The sequence below is a fragment of the Sceloporus occidentalis genome, unplaced genomic scaffold, assembly GCF_023333645.1.
Source record: "Sceloporus occidentalis isolate IW3139 unplaced genomic scaffold, rSceOcc1.0.p SCAF_3, whole genome shotgun sequence".
In the NCBI taxonomy this organism is placed as follows: domain Eukaryota; kingdom Metazoa; phylum Chordata; class Lepidosauria; order Squamata; family Phrynosomatidae; genus Sceloporus; species Sceloporus occidentalis.
The window spans coordinates 66,541,659-66,565,425 of record NW_028316983.1 but is presented as its reverse complement, the minus strand read 5'-3'; the positions used below and the strand labels follow the sequence as shown (position 1 = coordinate 66,565,425).

Genomic DNA, 23,767 nt, shown 5'->3' with positions numbered 1-23,767 from the left:
ATATGTTTTTAAAAGTTCACAATATACAGTAGTTGAAGCATGTCAACTAGAGTTGTGTTGCTGATCAGTAGTGATGCTTCAAAAATATCTCACCTGTTCACGTCCATGTTCCAATTTCCAAAATGCATGAACATGGCTGTTTATAACCGCAGTTTGTGCAAGTTTGGCATTTTCCTAGCTACTAATTTAAAACGTAATTGGTGAAATGGAAGGGAGTGTATCTCTTTACCAGAATGTCCATGACAGATAAGAAACAAATGCACTTTATTGCACCATAAACTGCATGTGGTAAATCTCTAAATAAGGAAATCTTCCTCTGTCATTTCTTTTGTTTTGGCTCTGTCATCTGCTCAAGGTTTAATAATTAAATATTCCTCTTCTGTACTCCTTTAAATGCTTTACTTCATAAGCCCAATAGGCTACTTTCTATGCAAATGGTCCCAAGTTCCTAAGGGCTTGTTCCAGTGAAGAAATAACTGTACAAGTTCCCTCTTACCCCACAATGGGGTTGTTTTGACATCTTTTAAAACCTGAGCTGGTGAAATTGTTCCAGGAAATCCTGATGTCAATAGGAGTGACTCATGGTAACTTTATTAGGGGCAATGGTGAGACCTCTGTTAGTCTCCCCATTGCTCACCAAAGAAGCTTATTGTCTATATTACAATGTCCAACCAAGGCAAGAACAACAGTTTTAGATAAGCATGTCAGAACCTTGATACTTGCTTTTTCTACTGACAAATCACCACACTTAGTATGGGGGTGGACGCAGACTAGAAAATGTTTCCATCTTGTAGCTAGGCCTGGTTGCCAGATGAGTGTGAATTTGTTGTTTCAATTCCCAAGATCCAAAGGAAAACAATTTAAATACTTTGCAATACACTTACAGAACAAGCCTGAGATATGTTGATGGGGTTCTTGGTAAATAAAATTTGGGACAGCCTGGTAAACAAGTTTGGACAGGGAATTTCTAAGTGAGAAAGAATAGGGAGGTGAATTTGGGTTACTTGTTTTGCAAAGTATAACTGATGAAAAATGAAGATATAGATAGGAGGGTGTTCTTTTTGACATTTAAGCTCCTCACAGCTTGGGATCAGGTTCTTGAAGCACTGCCTCTCTTCATATATATATATCTACCTAGGCTATGAGATCTTCTTCAAAGGCCATTTCTTCCTGCCCTAGTGGAATAAATTGTGGATTGTGTGGCTACGAAAAGAGGGGCCTTCATTCCTTAGGTGTGGATGCCTTTTTCACAAAGGCTCACCTTTATAGAGTGGCCTTTAAAAATGCATGAACATGTTGTTGCTGAATCCTCCACACAAATACAGAGTAAGTCTGTATTGTGAGGTCAAAGACACAGGACCAGAACAGATCTGCACCCTGCTTTAACCTCATTAGAAGATGCTTTTAAAAGCTAGGGCCTCTCCTTTCTCTTCCCATTGAAACTTGCCCCACTCACACCATCTTTTCAACATTTTGAAAGGACATAGGCAAACACCATAGTCCATTTCTGCCAAAAGACAGGTGTTTGGAGAGCAGTGGTGTCACCTCCCTTAGTTTGTAATTTGGTGTGATCTGAACCCCTCACAACCCCCTGGTGACACCCCTGCCTGACAGCTAAGTGTGTGGTCACAGGAGTAGTGTAACTCTCTGCATGTGGCTTGCTGCCTATACAGTTTCACTGAAAGATGTCTATTATCTATCCCAGTATGTCACTTCCTTTGATTGTGAGCTCCCTTTGTCTGGGGTTTCTTGAACACAGTGTGCTGCATGCATGCATCTGAAATAGACAGGATTGTCATATTCTGGTTTCTCTTCAGATTATATAAATCTTTTGCCTTTTGAAATAGACAGGATTGTCCTTAGGTTTCTAGGGCTGCTGGAACTGAAACCCAGCAATATATGTGAAGCTGTCATTTTCCTGACCCCAGGTTTAGCAGCATTTCCTCCTGATATTGATATTGATCCCTTTTAGGTGTCTCACTGTATGTGCACAAGGTAGGCTGAGACTATAATACCATGATGTTTGCCTCACCTGTGCAAAGCAGATTTATGGTGTCTAAAGGGGATACATACTAATCTGTAGTTTTGAGTATGGGGATTTGGGCAGAGTTTACAAAGGTTACCCTTTGAATTTACAACTCTCAGAATATCTCTGACCAGCATGATTCTGGAGTAATGGAGAACTGGTCCTGAGTTTCCAATTTTCATGAGTCATCTTCAGGTGAGAGGTGAGGGTGCAAATTCTCCAGTTTTGATGTGTTCAGCTCCAGACAAGAGGAAAGGGCAGTGTACAAATCCCCAGCTTAGTAACAGAACAGCCCCTTTAGCTAAGATATTTGTCTGAATTTCCAAGCAAGAGAATATGTTCTGTGTGCGTGTTTAAATGTCAAATTATGAGCATCTGTGGTTGGCACTTAATCAGTATTGCTTAATGATATCCCCAGGTGATGTCTGTAGGTCTCATATTTTGGCTCAGAAATCTTGGGTCCTGGGATGAGACTGAACTGGAACCCTAGTAAATATTTGGATGGTTATAACTGTACGTCTATGACTTTCCCAAGAGTTGAGTCCAAAAGAAAAACAAGTCTTTGGCACTGTTGGAAATCAGGCCAGAAAAAGGTAGCTGGAAGGTTTAGAGGTATCATAGGAGAAAGCATAATTAAAATACATATCTGCAGTAGCACTCTGGCTCCTTATGTATTCAGTACTAACAAATGGATAGTTCCAGGAGCCCTTTATTCCAGATTCATCCCTGTCTAATGAATATAGTGAACTGGCAAAATGTGACAGAGACAAATGGCATCTTGGCCCACTCTTTGTACATTCACTTGCTGCCACAGAGGGTTTAACAAGCTCTGCCAAACCTGACTCTATTATCACAAGTATTTCTTCACTGGTTGAGGAAACGACTGATTGCTTAGGACATTAGATAATTAAGGCCAGGGTTTAATTGGTTAACATTCTTGTGTTTCCTGATCTACATCTTCATGTCTAGAGACAGGCTTATCACCTTTTGAATTTTTGAGCTCTACCCAACACTGCTGAATTTATTTCAAGCCCAAGTTACATGCTTTGATGAGCATGTGGCTGGTATCACCCAACATTTCCCTAGTGAATTTAAATACATTGCTTAAGTACCCGCATAGTGCAAAGTACTGTGTGGAAACACAATACCACATTGAATAAAAGAGAAGAGCCCTCCCTTCCTCCAGGCTTAGAATCTACCTGTAAACAGACATATAAGGAAACACAGAAGGGAAGGGGGAAAGACCTTTGATACTGGTGTCACAGTATTTCTCCATCTCAATCTCCTTCATCATTCATTTGTCAGAGTAGGGAAATGCCAAGCAGATGTGGGGTAGTAGATTCATGTCATAAAATCATCAAGGGCTGTTTATTCTTTAGTGTACAGATGTGGAAGTGGATTCAGCCTGACAACACATTAAGTGAACTGCCAGCAAAGGGAGTCTGTATGTACAGCTATATCCCAAGGGTCCACCAATTGCCCAGAATTCATGTGTATCTGGAGCTTCAATCTAATGAAGAGCCCAGAATTTAGAGCAGTATTTGTCTGTATTTGTTTGAACTTTTTGTCAGCCACCTTGAGTCCAGTTTTGGGGAAAAGTCTGGATATAAATAAATGAACAAACAAATGAATGCTGCCTCGTCTGTGCTGTAGCTCCCAAAATTCCTCAGAGATGTATTCCAAAAATAATGTTTCCCATTTTTGATAAGCTTCTGTGCATACAAAGTTTGCTCTCTTTTCCTTCTATATGTGTGGTTATCATCGATATAGTTCAACACAGAAGTTGAACATGTTATATTCATTATTTACAAGACTTTAAATTCCATTGTACAATAAAATAAACAACTATTCCAACTTGTCATGTATCATCTGCTTTGTGCCTTCTAAGATCTTTGTATCGTTTACCAAAAAAACACATCTTTCAATATACGTATCTCAGTTATTTCCCAGTTTAATCTTAGGGATGGAGTTGCTGTGACAAGGTAGTTGCTCTGCTGGAACTGCTGATGTGGTCCACTATATGGGTAGCTATGTATACAGATGCATTTTCCTTCAAGTGTCCCAAATAACAGATTTAATCAGTGGTGGATTTCAAGTCAGTGGGACAGATTCCTCTCAGGATTGTAGTCTGAAATTTGAAGGAACTATACAAAATGTTAAACCTACTAGAGGACTAAGGATCAGCATTTTTGAAACCACCTTTAATGTTTGGATTAAACTTCTGTGGTCCCACTGACATGGAAGACACAAGCCACTACTAGTTTTGATGAACACATGTACCACAAAAGATTGTTTCCTTAAGGTGCCTTAGCACATTTCTTTTGCCGAAACCTAATGACACAACTGCCGTCTCTGGCAATTGTTTTCAAATGCCACCAGGTGTTATGTTCCACAATTGGGGAAATTCACATTGAGGCTTGGTCTGTTTACCAGTCAAAATGTGGGATGCAAGATTTAAAATTGCATAGGTGAGAAAATCGTTCCTCTTTAAAGTTCAAGGAGTAAAGAGGGAATCTTGAGGCTGCCTTCCTATGTCTCCTGGTTTGCATCCTGTTTGTTAATCCTTCCTTGTACTTTTGGTTCCTTTCATTTTTGTGCATAATTTACAACTCAAATGTACACTTTTGTGCATAATTTACAACTCAAATGTACCCTGGCCACTTTCTGCCTTGCATGACTCCTGGTAGAAAGGGCTTGGGAGTAAGGCTTAATCATACATGGGGGGAGTTACAATGTTGTCTGTCTGGTGTGCAAAGGAAAAATTCCCTGCATTGGTTGAAATCAGCATGGGTTGGTTTGTGCCAAACATTTGAAACATCATGGTTAGCATAAATGCAATATAAACCTTTTAATTGGTTTGCTTTCAGAGTTAGACGCAACACTCTGCAACATATATATCTATATGGAGGGAGGACATAGGGCACTACAGATGTTGTTGGAGTACAACTTTGATCAGCTATAGTCAGCATAGTTGGTGGGAGCTGTTGTTCAGCAACATTTGGAGGACCACAAGTTCACCTCTGCTCTAAAATACTTTCTAGTGTTTTTTCGTTTCCCATATACACAAGGAAAAAATAATCAGACCAAAAATGTTGCCAGAGGTCCTGAGTGTGTACAACCCCTGCCTCTACGTGGTGTGGCTTCCATGAGCTACCAGATCTCTGCATGGTACATATGGTTTGTATTACATGTCTGTTTAATGCAAGATGACTGGGAAGATGGCACAAAAACTGAAAGAAGGCAGAAATAAAGTGATTATTGTTACTTTTTGCTACAGGGAATAGCTATGTGATACATGCAGGAAATGTACAAGCAGGTCTCAAGATAAGTAGTGCTGCAGAATTTATTTGTTATCAGATAACACTGAAAACAAAGCACAATGAAATACAATTTCATGTTTTCAGGGCAATGCATGGGAAGGGGGAAAGTGAACGTTTCCCCTGTGGGGAGAGGTCTGTGTGTGATGTTAAGGAGAACTGGTAGTTGACTTCTGGTTGACTCCCAGTTTTTTATTTTTTTTTTAAATGCTTCTCTAATAGCCCAAGGGGGTCCAAAATCATTACGAAATTGCCCGATACCCTGTAGGGGAGGCCAATTGGGGCAACATTTTAAAATGTTTTTAAAATTAGGATCCAGGGATGAAGGTCCCAAGGAGAGCCTATATGACCCCCTTACCCCCTGGCATGTGCCTACCTATGTTTTATTTAATATTTTAAAACCATTGTTTTCTTATTTAATGTATCCTGTCTGATCTTGGACACTTAAGCAGAGTCAGCCCTGGCTGGAGATTGCCAAGGAATACCTGGTGCTGTAGGCTATATTTCAGAGGAAGGAGCTAACAAAACCATCTCTAATATTCCTTCCCTAAGAAAACCCTATGAAATTTTATGGGGTTGCCATAAGTCAACAGGCAATATGAAGACACACACACACACGCACACACACACACACACACACACACACACACACACGTGCCAGAATAATTCTTTTGATTTCAGTGGTATTTGGAAAAAGTCAGAGTTCCACATTGGAGCAAAATCCTATCTCCCTTCCTAGTCAAAAATAGCCAGGTTAAAAATCTCACACCCATACATGTCATTGTGCAAAACCTAGAGAAATAGCTAGGAGGTTGCGTGAAGTAGCAATATGACTTCCTCTTCTTATTCGTCCAGTCACATCTCACTCTTACCCCATGTTCACCAAAGTCTGGAGTATATAGTATGTGGGGGAAACCCTTCCCCCTTTTTTACCACTTATGTTAGCCAACTGATATTACAAGACATCTTTAAATATTGGACGGTTCATCATGCAGAAGAAGGAGCAAGCTTGTTTTGCTGCTCTAAAGATTAAGAAACAAACTAAATATTTCACATATTCAAATTTCAGGAAAAGTGATCCCACCTAACCATTAGGGAAAACTTCTTGCCAGTAAGAGATGTTGGAATTGTCTGTCTCAGAAGGTGGGGACTTTTCCTCTTTGGAGGCCTTTAAACAGAGGTTGAATGGCCATCTGTCAGGAGTGCTTTGCTGTGTACTTTTGCATGGTAGGGAGTTGAACTACATGCTTGTTATGTTCTCTTTCAACAGTTCTATGATATGTAAACAATTGGTGCTCCTTCAGGATTGAAGTGTTCTTTAGATTAGATTTTCCTAACCATTTACTTATGGAATACAGATAAAAGCACACTTTAGAAGAGGAGGATGGAATATAAAAGATTGTAGTCTATTTAATGTGTATACACGTGGCATGAATTTTAAGAGGGAGCCTCCATGCTTGTAACAATAGTCTTGCATGGAGTTCACATATTTGTCATAGATGGCTTATTTAAACGTAGGAGAAGCTGTGTTTCTATTCACAATTCCACAACAGGACAGGGCTCATAGAAGCATTACAAAAGAGCTGTCTCGTTTTTCTAACCACAGCCCCTTGGTTTCCTGAGTAATGCTTCTGCTACATTCTGTAAACATTTTTTCTCTACTTCATGATTAAGAACTTCCTAGCATTTCACAAGTTGGTTTTTAAAGAAGACTGGTAGATGCTGGGAACTTCTTTTACTCTACTCAGATGTGCCTCAATAAGCTTAGGTTTCCAGAGATAATACGCTTTCCTAGTATGCAAAAGGAATATGTGTATATATTGTGCTAGTTCTGTCTCATATTTTACATCCATAAAACTACTACAACAGATAAAATTGTGGGTTGAAGAGCTTCTGATTTGTTTGGGGAAGCATCTCATATATATAATTGTATTTAATTATATATATTATTTAATTAATGAACTTCCTGAACCTTTCTCTCCATGGAGAAAATATCAGCTGCAGATGGGCAATTTAGATTAATGAAACAGCTCAGGGTTTAAAAGTTAAATACCCTCATTTCTGTACTGATGAACTACTCAAGCAAAATAGCACACCCATCCTACATTATTTCATTAAAAAGTATACAAATGAGAGACCAAGCATTGGTCTCTAAGTACGACTTGCAGTGTGGGCCTGTTATTTAATGAAGGTTGTTGATTCCTAATTTTGCAGTCTGATAGCTTTCATGCTTGATCCTCTCCATCTTTCATTGACATTAATTTTGTTGGAGTTTGGGTAGTAGCTAAGAGGTAGTTCAATAAACAGGGACTTGAAGGCACACAATAACAACAACTAGTTAATAACAATTATTAACTAAAGACCAAATTACACAACTTTTTTGGTGACCATAATAATAATAATAATAATAATAATTTTTGGGGTATTTTTCTGCCTCTCCCAGGTGGATCGAGGCGGGATTACAACCTAACAATAACAATAAAATACAAGACCATAAATACCCAGATGCAGTTTTTCAGCAGAAAACGAGTGCAACGCCCCAGTCTTTATTGGAAGCTCATTCCAGACTGGAGTTCCACAGCTGTTTGCTTTCTTCAATAAAAGTGGGTAGGTTAAGTGTTGTATCACTTTAAATTCACAGTTAACACCATGTGAGGTTTGACACTACTGAGGAACCTCAAACCAGCATGGTCACTGGGGTTTCTAGAAGTTGCTGTGTAGTTCACCAATACAGACAAATGCTCTCATTCTGTGTCAGTTCAGTAATCTGAGTGATTCTGTATCATATACTGTACTTGACTTTTTTACTTTGGTGGAATGGAAGGAATGCCATTCTCATTATTTAACAGTACATCTGGGCTGGGCTCTTAGTCTTTTGACCTTCAAGATGTTACTAGACCACAGTTCCCATCATCCCATTACAGCCCAAAGTGAGGAATTGTGGAAGGTGAAGTCTAACAACATCTGCAGGGCTAAATTATTTGCATCCCTTATGTATGCTGTGCTAACTATTGTCAGTGTTGTCAACTATCCATCTTCATAAGACAACTGAATTGCAGCCTTTGCTCTGGGTGAAGTCAAAGTATTCTCTCCACGGCATACTGCAAATGCATGGGCAGTGCCATGAGTTTCAGCCTTGCCCATCACATGTCCCTCCTAACCTCACCACTGAATTCAGAGGAAGGGCAGTCTCTTAGGGGCTTAGGGGCCTCCAGCCACCTCTTTTACAGCCAGATTGGGGCTGCAGCAACCACACGCTGCAGCCCCGATCTGGTCTTTCCAGGGTGCAAAAAGGATCCACAAAAAGCGAATCCTTTTAGCACCCTGGAAAGGTATGATAGCCGTGGCACTGTGGCTTTACAGCACTCCTTCAGTAGTGCATTTTGTGAACGCAGTGACAGAGAAGCTCTGTGATGCTGCGTCACACCACCCTGGGGACGGAGCTGGGGCATGCATCGTATGGATGCTATGCCCTGACTCCACCCCCAACCCTCCCTTTATGGCCAATCTGCACAGGTCCTTAGATATTTAAGATCCTCTTGGTGAAAGGGCCCTTTGGTAGCTGTGTGGAGACTAGTAGGGCAACTGAGTACAGAGATGGAAGATTTCTGATGTGTGATGTTCTAAAGAACCACATGTACTTCTGCACTTTGGTTGGGGCACTGGTGGAGTGCTTCTGTCTCCTGCTCTCTTCCTCAATTTTGCCTGCTCCCAAACACAATTAACATCATGTAAAGTTTGGCCTAGAGCTTGGAAATCTTACCTTTATAACTATAGCTCTCAGAATTCCTGGTCAGCATGGCTGACTGTGGATTCTGGCAACTATAGTAAAAAAGGGAATTTTCCCAAGCTCTGGAATGGTCCAGACAAGCCTAATTGCAGATTACAAGAGCCAAGGTAGTGTAGTGGTCTGAGTGTTGAACTAGGCAGGGTTGCAATCCATGCTCAGCCATGGAAATCCACCAAGTAACCGTAGGAAAGTCACACTCTCAGCCTAAGACAAAGGTAGTTGGAAACATCCTCTGAATGAATCTTACTTTAAAAACCTCAGGATAAGGTCACAGTAAGTCTGAGTCAACTTCAAGGCCCACAACAAAAACATCAGAGCAGGTTGGAATACCAAGAAAAATAATTTTGTTCTTAGCTGAGTTTAATGGACTGGCCAAAGCATTTTGTCACTACCTGAACTAAAGCTCAGGATAATTAGATCTCAGGTTCTTATCTCTGCACTGAAGCATTTGTATGTTCCTTTGCTTCCTGAGACAACAGCTTAGGCTAAAAGGCTAAAGAACACTATTCCCCCCTTGTGGCTGCTCTGCCTATTCTGATGATGAATCAGAATGTCATATATAACTTGTCCATGGCTTCATCCCAAGGTTTTTGAAACACTCCCATAGTGACTCTGATTCATATGTCAGTCAATTAACTACCATACTATAATAGGCCACATCATGAAAAAGAAAACAACACATGATCCTGTGTAATAGCAACAAGAATACAAGATGAATATTTTGCTATGGAAGAGCTCTTAAGCTCAGCCCAAATGAAAAAGAGGCACATGGGAGCCCAAAGGCATTAAAGGGCCTTGAGAAGCAAAGGGTTTTTTGACAAATAGCCTGAGAATATTAGTCATTCAATGAACTACTAATAAATGACAAAGTACAAAGAACTTCATTGGCTCCTGCATTATTGAAGGAGTGGGAGATAGCATTCTACTTTGCAGCTCAATCAGCTTCAGTGCCCATCTATCCAATGAAACCATGGCATAGTCCTGCTTGGAATATTTCAAATGCAGATGGGGTTTGCATAGTTGAATGCTTACCTGTATAAAACAGCAATAGCACTGCTTGCATGTAAAACATGCACATCTGAGAAAAAATGTTCTTGACTTTTTTTCAACCTTTGGAAATTCATGTTTGTGTATGCCTTAAATACAACAATTTTCAAACCTGCAATTCCATCACCTACATTCTGAAGTGGTATAGTCTTAAGAGGTCTGCATCATGTGCTTTCTCTGCAGATGTAGATCAACTCAGATAAGACAGAAATGATCTTGCATCATTCTTGCCAACCACTCATGTGCACCTAGGCATGACCTCCCCCTATATTGAGAATTGCAGAGATTGTATTGAGTGGGGTCTTAATAGTACAAGGAGCAAAGGCAAAGGAATTTAGGGATGTGCTATCCACTGCCTTCCCTCAAATGTGAGATACAGTTGGTGGCAAAGTCCTACACCAAATGGTCAGGTCTGGTACTGCAGATCTAAGTTCCTGATTTTCCCAAAGCATAAAAATTGCTGATGCTTTATTTTTTACATCCTTCTTTCTTTTGTAGGCATCATTCTTGACTCTGAATTCCCAGAAGGATGAGCCAACAGGATGAAGAGCAAGCCAATCTGTCTCACTCCCTCTTTGATGCCTTTCTCCATGCCAAGCGGTGCAAAGAGGTGTTGGACAGTTTTGGAGCACTGTGTAGGCATCTGGGCCTGGAGCACACAGGTCAGCTCCAGTTTTACCACAAACTCAAGTCTTGTCTCAACTATTGGAGTGCCAAGGCTTTGTGGACTAAGCTAGACAAAAAAGCTGGACACAGAGACTATGATCAGGGGACAGCCTGTGCCAACACCAAGGTAAGGAGGCAGACCATGGTTGCCATGCTACAACTAGAGAAAGGTTGTCTTCAGGGGTGGGGAATATGCAGCCTCTGGATAACATGTGTCCACATTGCCAATTGTGTCCACCTTGTGGACCTCTGATGTACTAAATCTGTCACATTCATCACATTTTTTTTTGTTTCCAAATAAATAATTGTTCCTTCTGCTGCTTTTTAAAATTCCTTTCTTATTGGAGAGTGGACCTCATCATGGCTCAATTTGCTTTGTATGCAACCAGTTTAAACAAAGATAAGATTTCAGCCAAGACATTTTTCTCCTTCCTGCACTTATTTTCCCATTTATTTTAATCCATTTATTTAACCAGATATTGCAATCCCTAATTTTCATTTGTCATTATTTATTTTATTATTTATTTCATTTATATACCGCCATTCCTACGATCATGGCGGTGTACAACAATTACATAATACAAAAGTACCCAAACAAACCTCCATATTATTACAAAAAAATACAATTCAAAAATCCAACATACAGTCAAATAACACAATAAAAGCAGCTTAGAATACCATAATACAGTGCACAAAATCAGTCTCCCCGAACACTACGCGAACACGCATCCAGCAATGACAATCCCTCGCCCAACAGCAACAGTCCCTCACTGCCTCCCGATGGTGTGGGGGTGTGTGCGGCGTCTCCCTGGACGCTGGCGGGCCGGCTTTATGGAGGCCGCTCCCACCGGCCTCCTCCCTGGGGGAATGCCACAGCTGCAGCGAAGGCAGGGCAGCAGCAGCAGCAACAGTCCCTCGCTGCCTCCCGATGGTGTGGGGGTGTGTGTGGCGTCTCCCTGGGCGCTGGCGGGCCGGCTTTATGGAGGCCGCTCCCACCGGCCTCCTCCCTGGGGGAACGCCACAGCTGCAGCAAAGGCAGGGCAGCAGCAGCAGCAACAGTCCCTCGCTGCCTCCCGATGGTGTGGGGGTGTGTGCGGTGTCTCCCTGGGCGCTGGCGGGTCAGCTTTATGGAGGCTGCTCCCACCGGCATCCTCCCTGGGGGAATGCCACAGCTGCAGCGAAGGCAGGGCAGCAGCAGCAGCAACAGTCCCTCGCTGCCTCCTGATGGTGTGGGGGTGTGTGCATTAAATGAGAAAAATAGATTGATAGTTCTGTATCTTTTATTTTTATCATTTCTTGGTTTGTATACAATCTTTTAATGATCCTAAATACCCTGAAGGCACCAGATCCTGTCTGATTTTGGAAGGTTAGTATTTGGATTGGAGGCTGCCAAGGAATGTCAGGTGCTGTAGACTATTAGGTTTATCACACAAGGTTCCTGGCATGCAGATGGAACAGTACAAAGGAGGCTGGGAAGGGAACGGAACAGGTGGAGGATGCTTTTTATCTCACACCAGAACACTGCCAGAACTTCCCGTTCCGTTCCCCATCCGTTCCAGAGAACAGTTCTCAAAAATCGTCTCCTCTGGGATGGATGGGGAATGGAACAGAACGGAATGGGGACTTTCAGCGGCATTTTGGTGTGCAGTAAAATACGTCCCCCACCTGTTCCGTTCACTTCCCAAACTCTTTTGTATCGTTCCATTGGCATGCCAGGAGCCCTGTGAGATAAACCTATATATCTCAGAGGAAGGTAATAGCAAACCACCTCTAAGCAATTAATAATTGCCTTTAAAATTGCTATTAAATTCATGGGGTCACCATAAGTTGACAGGCAGCTTGAAAGCATGCATGCATGCACGTACCAACACACACACACACACACACACACACACACACACACTCCCTTTATAACTTCTTCCTTGGTCATCCTCTCAGTCCAGGAAATTCTTTGCATATTTCTGGGATAAATCTTCATTTCCAATGTTTCAGATCTTTTTAATGGTTGCATGTGTTTAGATCCATGATTCTATCCAATTTAATAGAACGAGAATACATATAGCAACACAGTACAATATACATTCAGGCATTTAACAGTGGTGGGTCTGAGATAAAGCCCTCCCCGAGGGTCTTAGGATTTGGGTAGGTTTACATAATGTAGAGATGGGCAACTGTGAGAGGCTGGGGAAGCGTTAGCCTCCCTAGGAGACCTGGGGGGTAAACCCCGCATTGTACGAAAACCCAATTTTTGCCCCTAAATGCCTCTCAATACCCTCTAGGGCTGTGGGGGGCATTTTTACCATCTTTTAGGCCCAAGAGAGAATCCTTTTCTGGGTTAAAGTAATTCATGGCCAAAATGCCCCCACAAACCCTATAGGGCATTTGGAGGCAAAAGTTATAACAGAAGATTTCTTTGAGCTCTGGGGGGACCTGATGGCCACAAAAAAAAATTGGCCCCAGGGTCATGTGTGACCTTCACCTTGCACTTTTGCTCTCCCCTGATATAGAGAGATTCAGCCTTTCATGTAGTCTGGACCTAAGCCATATAGGGTTTTATAGATGATAATCAGCACTTTGAATTGTGACTGGAAACAAATCAGTAGCCAATGAAGCTGTTTCAACAAGAGCATTGCATGTACACTGTAACAGCTTCAGACAGGTTGGTGGTGCTCTACCTCCTAGTTAATAACTTGCTCTGTTGCTGTGGAGCAAAACGGGGGGGGGGGGGGGGCGGAGGGGACTCAACTTAGTCCCTTGTATCCCAGTGTTTATTGCAGTAATGCTTTATTACTGCTTCCTGGTTCCTTTTTTACATACATTAGTAACTTCTTCCAGTCTCACAGTCTTAAAAGACAATGCACATTGTTAATGGTAGTACAGTGCAGCCATGTTATACGTGGGCGCGCTATATGCGGACTTGAGCGTACGCACTCAAGCCATGGGGAGTGTGCAGGGCGGCATATCCCATTCAAATGAGTGGGGCGCGCACGCACTGCAGCACCACCACACCGCCGCATGCACGAGCCCCATTCAACTGAATGGGGCTCGAGCATAGGCGGAATTCGCCTTACGTGGGAGGGTCCGGAACGGATCCCCTGCATAAGGCGAGTTTCCACTGTACTTAAACTCATTTTCAAATATACTGATAGTTCAAAAATACACTTCCTCCTTACTGTTGTAAGGTTTTTATCCACTACTCTCGTGTGCTTCCTGTGCATAGCTCCCTTCCAGAGCCTAGGAAAATTACTTTTTGGACTATAACTCCCAGAATCTCCCAGCCAGGGCAGCTATCTGAACCCTAAAATGAACACTTTGAGCTCTGCTACCCGAAAATCATGATCTTGCAGGTAATTTCTCCTCTAGCCAGGCTTCAAATTTTAGAGCCCAGCAAGGCTGGGTGAAGAGGGAAGACCAAGATGCTTTCACATGATCTAAAGGCAAGTCATAGGAGTTTATCACATGGGAGGAATTTCTCTTAATTTCTAATGAGAAGAAAGTGGGGCCAGAACGCATTCATGTGAATTCGCTAGTTCAGCGAGTTTACGTGAATTCGAATTGCATTCGAACTGACTTTCCATTGCCTGAAAATAGCTTGCCATTGCCCAAAATTGCATGTGATAGTTTATCATGCAATAACGTGAAACCCCATGATCGCGTTCAGACTGACTTCCCATTGCCTGAAATTGCATGTGGTAGTCTATCACACAATAACGTTAAACTAATAATGTTAAACCCTATGATTGGATTTGGATTGCCATTGGATTATACTTCCAATTACCCTTGTCTGAAAAAAAATCCATATTCCCTGAACCTCAGGGGAAGGCAAAGGCAAACCTCCTCTGAATAAATCTTGCCAAGAAAACCCCATGGTAGAGTTGCCTCAGGGTTATCATAAGTCAGAAACAACTTGAAGGGACACAGCAGCAGCAACAAGAGGCTAAATACCCTAAAGGTACCATATCCCATTTGATGTTAGAAGCTAGGTAAGGTCAGCCCCAGGTTGTACTTGGAAGGGAGACTGCCAATGAATACTAGGTCTTGTGGGCTGTACCTGTATTTCAGGGGAAGGAACTGGCAAAGCCACTTCTGAAAACTCCTTGCCACAGAGTTGCTGTAAATTGTCAGGCAACTTGAAGGCATACACCCCTGCACCCATACAATTTTAATCTTACTAGTAGTCCCGTTGAATGAAAGACTGAATGGTGAGTCAACACTTAGGTGGATCCTATTGATTTAGTCAGTTTAGTCACAAGTTTGTTTGCTATTTGGGGAAAAGTTAAGCATTTCTCTCCTATTGGCAAATTGTCTCTTGGAATTTCAGCTTTTGCATCAGGCCTGTGAGAGAGACACTGAAATGAAAACCCTGTATTTAAACCTCCACAATCGTAATCTTACTGGTAGTCTCATTGAGTGAAAGATTGGGTGGTGAGTCAACACTTAGGTGGATCCTACTGATTTCCAGTAGAATCACTCTGTAATGTATCATTTGGCCCTTGTGTAGAGAGATCTTGTAGCACCTTTGAGACTAACTGAAAGAAAAAGGTATCATTTGGCTCTTGGTTTGGCTTTTAGCTAGAATGCTGCTGCCATGGGACTTCTACTTTACTGGTCTGTGGCTTCCTGGTTAGTGAATCCGTTCTGGGTTTCCATCTGCATTTTAAGAGACTAATTCAAGGTGCTGAACCTGTTTTTGAGTGGGGTTTGGCTTAGCACCTTGGATAGCTCCTTTACAATTTGGAATAAAATCAGACACAGAATCACCACAGTTGTGTCATGGCAACCACCAACCACCTCTGAGCTTCATTACCCTCTTTCTTGAAAGCAATTAGATGATTTATTCTTTTGCACACCCACATTTTGTTTGCTGAGCTCTCCTGCTTGTGTACTGCTTTGTTATTTTGAGTTACTGTCATCAGTTTACATGTATGCAAAGGGATCTTGCAGCCCCCTTGAGACTAACTGAAAGATAGAAGTTGGTAGCATGAGCTTTCATAGACTTGAGCCTACTTCCTCAGGTGCATCAGTTTACGTGGTGCTTCCAGCTGGGATAAAATAACCAATCCAAGTGTGAAAACAGCTAATATCACTGGTTGAGGCAGGGTGGCACGGCTGAAAGAGGGTTGGAAAGGAAGACAATTAGCATTTTTTTAATTAAAAAAAGCAGGGCTGGTGGTGGAGAGCAACACAAATCTTCTCCCCAAACAACAACAACAACCCTATATCATTTAGAAAGTTTTCAAGCGTTACCTGCCTCCTCCATGTATGGACTTGAATGTAGTGCCTTTGAATATGAAATGACCAGGAGAGTTATCTCACGTAAGCTAGAATGCATATGGATGTGCTTTGAAGTGATTGTCAAGATAAGCCTTAAATATATGTCTGCAAGCCCTAAGAGCAGAATTAAGAAGTATGAAACAGCTCTTGGAATGGCCTAACAAAATGTCTCATACTGTATCTGTTGTGACTTGCTGGGTGTAATATCAAGATGGAGAGGAGAGGCCTCCATTGTTAAACCACCTTGTGCCTTGAAACGTCAACATTTGATGCAGGACAGTGGGTAATATCCACATTCATGAAGAAAATAAATGAATAATATTAATTATACAGAGAAAGGAAACTAAATTGAAAGATGAAACAACTGGAATAAGAAAAGGGCATTTTAGTGTTCGGGAAACTGAAACACTATTGAAAGAAATCTGAAAAAGGAGATAAGGAGCTCATTCACACTACAGAATTATAGTGCTATGATTCCACTTTAACTGCCATGGTTTTGTTCAATGGAATCCTGGGATTTGCAGTATAGGGAGGGGCATTTATAATTCTGAGGCAGAGTCCTCTAGTTTCTCACCAAATTACCAGTTCCAGAATTCCATAGAATCAAACCATGACAATTAAAGTAAAATCACAGTGCTTTAATTTTGTAGTGTGAATGGACCCAAGAGCTCACCCTCCATCACCAAAAACCCTTTGTGGGCTTTTTAAAGCATGTTCTCTAGGACCAGATGAGTAAAGTGACTGCTTCAAACATCAGTTGTCTACTCATGTGAGAGAATGACTGTTTTATAGGAAGAAAATGCTGATACATTTTGTGTGGGCTAGCCATTCTTATGTTCTTTGTTCTGACAGTTTAAAAAAAAAACAGAGGAAGCATACAGTCATTACAGTGGTTTGAGAGGACACTATATTTAGAAAAAGAGGGAGGTGGGATGGTTTCTAAATTTTTACCAAGTAACAGAAGCATGATGAAGAAGAAATGCTTCACTTGTCAGCACTGGTGTCATAAGAATAGAAACCAGTGACATTCATGCAATCACATTTTATAGAGGATTCAAAAATCTTAATAGAAATAATTAAATGGCATGGCAATTGTATTTCACATCAATCTCACACAATATGGCCCGTGGTAATAGACTGTGGGAGTTCTAAGTCCAAACATCTAGAGAGGCAAGTATTCCCCAACCCTGCCTTACAACAGCAAAGTTGTTAACTATGCAGTTGTCACACACATACATACACACAATATCTGGGAAGGGCCATTGTTAGAATTTGGGATGGAAATTACATGGTCTTCCAGATGTGTGGTTGGACTGCAACTGACAGCATTACTCACCATTGCCTATGGCCGGTTACACACCGGCAGTTTAGTACGTGACGGGCACGCACTAGGGTTACAAAAGGGCGGTGCTTCCGCACCGCCCTAACCCTAGTGCGTGCCCGTCACGCACTAAACGGCGGCGGCCCTTCCATATGGCCGCCGCCGTGAGGACGTCACGGCCACGCCACCTCTAGACGGGGCGGCGCGGACGTGACGTCCTCAATCTGCGGCAGGGCGCCTAGGGCGCCCTTTCCGCTGACCAGGAAGGAGCTCCATTTCGGAGCTCCTTCCTGGTCCACGGCGCCGCTTTGCTTCGCTGGGTGCAGCCTTCAGATGGCTGCGCCCAGCAAAGCAAGGGAGAAAGGGGCCAAGCGGCCCCTTTCTCCCCCTCCCCGCCGCCGCGGGGTGTCCTTGGGGCTTGAAGCCCCAAAGACACCCCTTTTCAGGCTGCGGGGAAGCGGCGTTTTGCTGCTTCCCCGCAGCCTGAAAAGCAGCGGATCGGGGCCTCAGCGGCTGCCGGTGTATCCGCTGAAGCCCCGATACTCCGGGGAAAGGGGCGGGTCTAGACCGCCCCAAATGGGCGGTCTATAACCCGTTTGCTAGGGCTGATGGGAACTGGATTCCAACACCCTCTGGGATGGCTGCATGAATACTACCCTTGTTATAATTAGTGCCCTATTTCAAACATTCTTGTTTCCCACAAAGAGAAGGGTATTCAGTTGCAGAGAGACTCCTGGGCTTTCCTTTATCCTTCTCCCCAGCCATACTGTGGATGTTTTGATGTAATGCTGCTCAGTCCTGGTTAAGCTGACAGCTGACCAAATAGGGTCAACTCTGCACTGTATGCCAGCAACCAGAAGCCAAAGACCTGGTAACTCCTGAATGTGTTCACTGTAAGCATTATCGGATGGGGATGGGATGTCCTTGTCCTGTCCTTCCTGTGCGATTGCGGGAAGGACTTTCAGATGACGTAGCGCTGACCCAGACATTGTCCCATCCAGGAAACGCAAATGACATTGATCGTGTGAAAGACTTTTATATGACATTGTGAAGTTCCTGTCATTGTCCCATCAGTGAGGTGGAACTGTCCCATCCTTGCTGTTCATTTTACATTAATGGAAGAACTTGTTAATGCAGTTCCACTTCACTGACAGGTTTATGACAGGATCGGCATGTCAAGAGTGAAAGTCTTTCACGCAATTGCTGTTACGGATGGGATAAGGATGCGCTTCGCTCCCACCCTCCATCTGATAATCTCCTGTGTCTTTTGTTTCCAAAGTGGCCACCCAGTTTACCATTTTTTTTTCCAGTGCCTGATCATTGGGGCAGGGCCCTGTGGTCTGCGTTCCGCAATTGAACTGGCCTTCCTGGGAGCCCAGGTAGTGGTGGTGGAGAAGAGAGATGCATTTTCCCGAAACAATGTGCTGCACCTTTGGCCTTTCACCATTCAAGACCTGCGGGCACTAGGAGCCAAGAAATTTTATGGCCACTTCTGCACAGGCTCCTTGGATCACATCAGTAAGTATGACAGGAAGGATTGACAAAGGTATCGTCTATGTCAGTGAGAGGGTCAGTCTGGCTGAGGAAATCAGGGTTTTTGTAACATTACCAAGCTTTAGTTAGCAGTAGCCTGGAGAATATGCTATTGAGAGGGAACTAGCAATACCAGTTCAAGGGAGCTAGTAGTCAGCATTGGGTTTCGGAGGTCCCAGTTAGGTATTTGATAAAGTACATAAAATGGGAAAAGTCAGCAATAAATGCCAGTGCTTTTGAAAGACCAGCAACCAGAGGGAAGAAAGAGGAGGGGAGAGGCAGTTCTGACCATGAAAATCTGGCTGTTCTGAGTTCCTGGGGAAGGAAAAGAAGGGAAACATGCCATTTGAGAGTGACCCTCATTTCTCCACCAGCAGCTTCTCTATGATCTGAATTATCTCTCCCTTCCTCACCAGTAAGAATGAAGAGCAAAGCTCTTGCTGGGACCTGAAAGCTGACAGGTGGTAGGAGGACATGGAATTGCATCTGTGAAGCTGTGGGAACATGTAGGATCTGAGCCCATGTTTATTACAGGGAGCTCAAGATATGGGGCTTTATGAAACTGGAAAGTAGATGGCTTGAGGGGCAGAGCTGCATTTAAAGGGTGAGGCCCTTCAGTTGTTGTTGGACTGGTATTGCTATCATGTCTTGCCTTCAGCTGTGCTGGCTATGGAGGGCACAAGTTGCCTAGCCCTGCTTTAATTGCTTTGATTGCTTAAAAGAAGCTTGAAAATGTGTGCGGATGTGTGTGTTAACTAGTACAACTCTGGTTATTCCATGCCCCCCACTACAGGTATCCGTCAATTGCAGCTGATCCTGCTGAAAGTTGCCTTACTTCTGGGAGTTCAGATTCACACCAATGTGCAGTTTAAGGGACTTGTTCCACCATCAGCCAGTTCTAGTGAACAGGGTAAGAACTTCCAGAGACCATTCCCTCTGCAAGTCTTTAAAGACAATGCATCTGATCCAGGGCCTTTTCCTTGTTACATGTATATGCAGAGGGAAGCGTTAATAATTTTCTTCAAAATTAAGAGCTTCCTTCTAGGGCACAGGGACCCCTGTTACATAACCTGGGAAACTACCCCACCCCACCCCACCCCCCTTATGAGTGTCAGCTTCTCTTCTGCCTTGCTGAGAAGTGACTGATTTTGCTGCCACTTGAGTATAACCTGCAGAAAGCAAATACTGTATTGTTGAAACAATTATGGCTGCAACCAGGGTCAGAAACCTTTCCCCTGTAACTACCAAAGTGCTTTACCATTGGCCATTCTGGCAAGGTTGATGGGAGTTGTAGGCCAATGAGTTAAGTAGAGTGTATCTTTTTGTGTCTCAAATGTTATGTTGTCATGTCATTGCGTAGGGGCAAAATAAGTTCAAATTTATACTTGGCAAAATCATTCAGAACTATAATAGTGAAAAGCTATTTTAGGGAAGAGTTTATTTTCTGTACCTTCTCCCCATGTTCAGTTTTTCTTTCTGTGGTCCAAAACACACTGTAGCAATAATACAGTTTGTGACTGCTTTAACTGCCCTGGCTCAGTACAAGGGAATCCTGGGAATTGTAGTTTATTGTAGCTCTGTGATGGAGAAAGCTAAATGTCTCACAAAACCACAGTTCCCAGGATTCCCTAGCATTGAGCCAGAGCAGTTGAAGATGACTCAGCTGGATTATTTTTGCAATATGTTTTGGACCTATGTCATACAAACAAAGCTAGAAGGAAAGAAGCTCTTGTCGCCTCTCCCCTCTAAAGTTCCTAATCTTTGACATTACTCACAACAGTCAAGTTAAGGACAGCTGCGTTTTCATGAATTTTCTATTTTGATTGATGGCTGTGAGTAGTCCATCTGCAAGCAATGTCCCAGCTAGAGAGTTGTCTAGGCAAGTAGATCAATGCTATTCTCGAATTTCAGAGCAGGATGCTACGGTGTCCTCAGCAATAACCAAAACAGCCTTGAACAGAGTCCTGCCTGCCTGGAATCTTTTATTGAATACAGCCCATTTCTACTTGCTTTATAAATGTATATGTTTGAAGAAGGGAGTAGATTTGGCAGTCTTTACAGCAAGGATATTGATTCCAACTTCTCATTGCAGTCAGTGGCTGGAGAGCTATATTACATCCCAGCTCCTCTCCCCTGAGCAAGTATGAATTTGATGTCCTCATCTCTGCTGGTGGTGGCAGGTTTGTGCCAGAAGGTAAGCTGTTGTTAAAAGCCTGCAGTTAAGTCAATCTTCAAGAATGCTTGAGGAAGATGTGAGGTGGAATTTTCTTAAAAAGTCAAAGAGGCAGGATTTGAGGAGTATTTGAGAGGTTTTATTTTTATTTATAGATTTGTGTGTTTTTAGTAGAGCATAAGATAGTTTCAGTTTTCTTCCCAATAATATTTTAAGGCTAAAGTAAATGCAGTCTCAACATTGGTCTGGGAGCAGCAAGTGCTGTGAGCCTTCATCTTTGGCCTTGTGATGATGTGGAAACATTCAGGGGAATATGATCACCTGTAGCAACCCAAACTAAGGGTGAATCTTATTATGAATTCCAAAGAGGCCTTGCTGTATGATAACAAGAGCAATTGTCTAGTCTGGCTTTGCTCTGTCATTTTATGGCTTGCAAAGCAGCATGAACCACTGAGCTCAGTAGTTTGGGTCATAAAAGAAATCTGAAAGGCGACTTGCCTTGAGGCACTGAGAGGGAAAGCAGGGGGAGAGGATAGCATCTGCAGGGTTAGATCATTTGTTGGTGCTCATCCAGACCATATTCATAACTGGCCTGTGTAACTGCAAAAGGACCTACTCCCACTACCTCATCTTTCATTTCATTTCCCACATTATTCTCAGAATATTCTCCAGGCTTTTTCTACATTTCCCTAGATATGAGGGGATGGCCCAGCCTTTATGTAATAAAGATTACTGGGACCATTCTGTCAGAGGCTGATTGTAAGGACCTGGGATAGTCACTTTTCTACCATGGTTTTGAATTTTCTCCTAAATCTACTATTTAGAGCTGATAACTTTTTAGGGTGTATACCACTGCAACCTAGCTTACATATTCAACAACAAAATGCAACGATGCCAGAATAAAATTCCAGATTATTAAATTAGCATAAAATATCAGCAATAGCACTGAAAATAATGACAGCAGATAGATGCTTGCTAAAATAGAGCTTCAAAAAACTATCCAGATGCAAACTCCTAGACAGCAGCAAAAATGTCTCTCTGTGGAGAGCTTACAAGTCATGCAAGGAAACTAAAGACATTTAACATGGCTCTTTATAGAGACAGCCCACTGGAGGGATCCTGAAATTCTTAGGAGTTGGAGTGTTGGTTGGTTCCTTTACTACTGAAGTGATAGTGAGACTAGTGAGACTAGTTTGAACCATATTGCAGCTGATGGAACTGGCCCCATTTTGGGTATATACCTTTACTTTGTCCACCATTCTTTTTGTGGCTTTTTCCTGGAGTGTCAGTCCTCCTCGTCTGGACTGATGGGAGATTCTCTTGTATGTTTATCCCTAGGCTTCAAGAGGAAGGAGACTCGTGGGAAGTTGGCCATAGGCATAACCACCAACTTTGTTAACAATCACAGCCGAGCTGAGGTGGAGGTGGCTGAGATCAGTGGAGTAGCTCGCATCTACAACCAGAAATTCTTCCAAAACCTCTATAACAAAACAGGTCTGAGCTTTCTGTTTCCGAGTCTACAATTAATGATAGCCGTTTCTCTATGTGCCTTCAATGCTGTGTAATTCTGTGGTTTCTAATGAGCCAAAACAGGGGGCTCCAGCCAACATATAGATGAAAATCAGCTTGTCTCTTTCTCCTTTGACCAGTCTCCTTATCGTCCTGGTTCCTTTTAATTTTTATGACTAATAACAGAAGCAGAATATATTGTTCTGTACATGGCAACATTTGCATGTGCGAGTTATTTTAAACTGGGTCCAGTTTTCTGGAGACAGTATTTGGATTGCTATGTTAGATATTTATTTGTAGCTTAAAAGGATAGGAACTGCACTGTTGGATTAGGTAGAAGGCCCATTTAACCTAGCATACTGTTTCTCACTTGTTGCCTCTTAGGAAGCCCACAATGCCTGCAACTTCTGATTCTGAAGGCAGCATATAGCTGTCCTGATGAGTAGCTATTGATAGCCTTCTGTCATCTAATCCTTCATTTGTCTTTCAACAATGCCAGGTATTGACTTGGAAAACATTGTCTACTATAAAGATGACACCCACTACTTTGTCATGACAGCAAAAAAGCAGAGTCTGCTGAAGAAGGGAGTCATCTTAAAGGTATGTGAGAGAATGGATGCTCCAGCAAGTACCCCATGAAAGATGTGGAGACTCCAGGCCATCTTTTGAATTCACCTGCTTTGAAGATGAAATGTCCTTTCAGGTTTAGAGTGGTGATTTACACCATTTCTTTGGTCTTTTGAGTGTTTTAAGAAATGGCATACCAGTGAGTTTCACTTTTGGGTGGCTGATATACACAATCTGCAACATGTGCTTCTGCATAAATTTCAAACTTAAGGGGAGGAAAAGGAGGTTGTGTGAACTGGTTTATGTAAGTTAACAGTATCAGAAAGAAGACTTTGCCCTGGAACGGTTGGTTCTGGTTTTCAGAGTTTCCCCATGAGTAGGAGTCAAGACAAGTCACACAGAATATAGCATCTAGTGGAGAAGGCTTTATTCTGAACAACTTTCTCATGATAGCTATTATTGTGCAGAAATTATTTTCTACAAGAGACTATTCAGCTCTCTCTGTGTGTATGTGTGTGTGTCTACATGATTCTCTCTGTCTCTT

At 42.5% G+C, this 23,767-nt stretch overlaps 1 protein-coding gene across 4 annotated transcripts in view; it reads left to right on the top strand.

The window, feature by feature from the left end:
- MICAL1 (microtubule associated monooxygenase, calponin and LIM domain containing 1) overlaps nt 1–23,767 on the top strand; it is a 57,991-nt gene that overhangs the window by 6,603 nt on the left and 27,621 nt on the right. For all 4 annotated transcript variants that reach the window (XM_089514796.1, XM_089514795.1, XM_089514794.1 and 1 more), the window contains exons 2-7: nt 10,679–10,973; nt 18,752–18,959; nt 19,768–19,884; nt 21,067–21,168; nt 22,486–22,641; nt 23,156–23,256. In XM_089514796.1, the coding sequence (XP_089370922.1) occupies nt 10,710–10,973; nt 18,752–18,959; nt 19,768–19,884; nt 21,067–21,168; nt 22,486–22,641; nt 23,156–23,256 (948 nt within the window). In that variant the 5' untranslated portion in view covers nt 10,679–10,709. The remainder of the gene's footprint in view (nt 1–10,678; nt 10,974–18,751; nt 18,960–19,767; nt 19,885–21,066; nt 21,169–22,485; nt 22,642–23,155; nt 23,257–23,767) is intronic.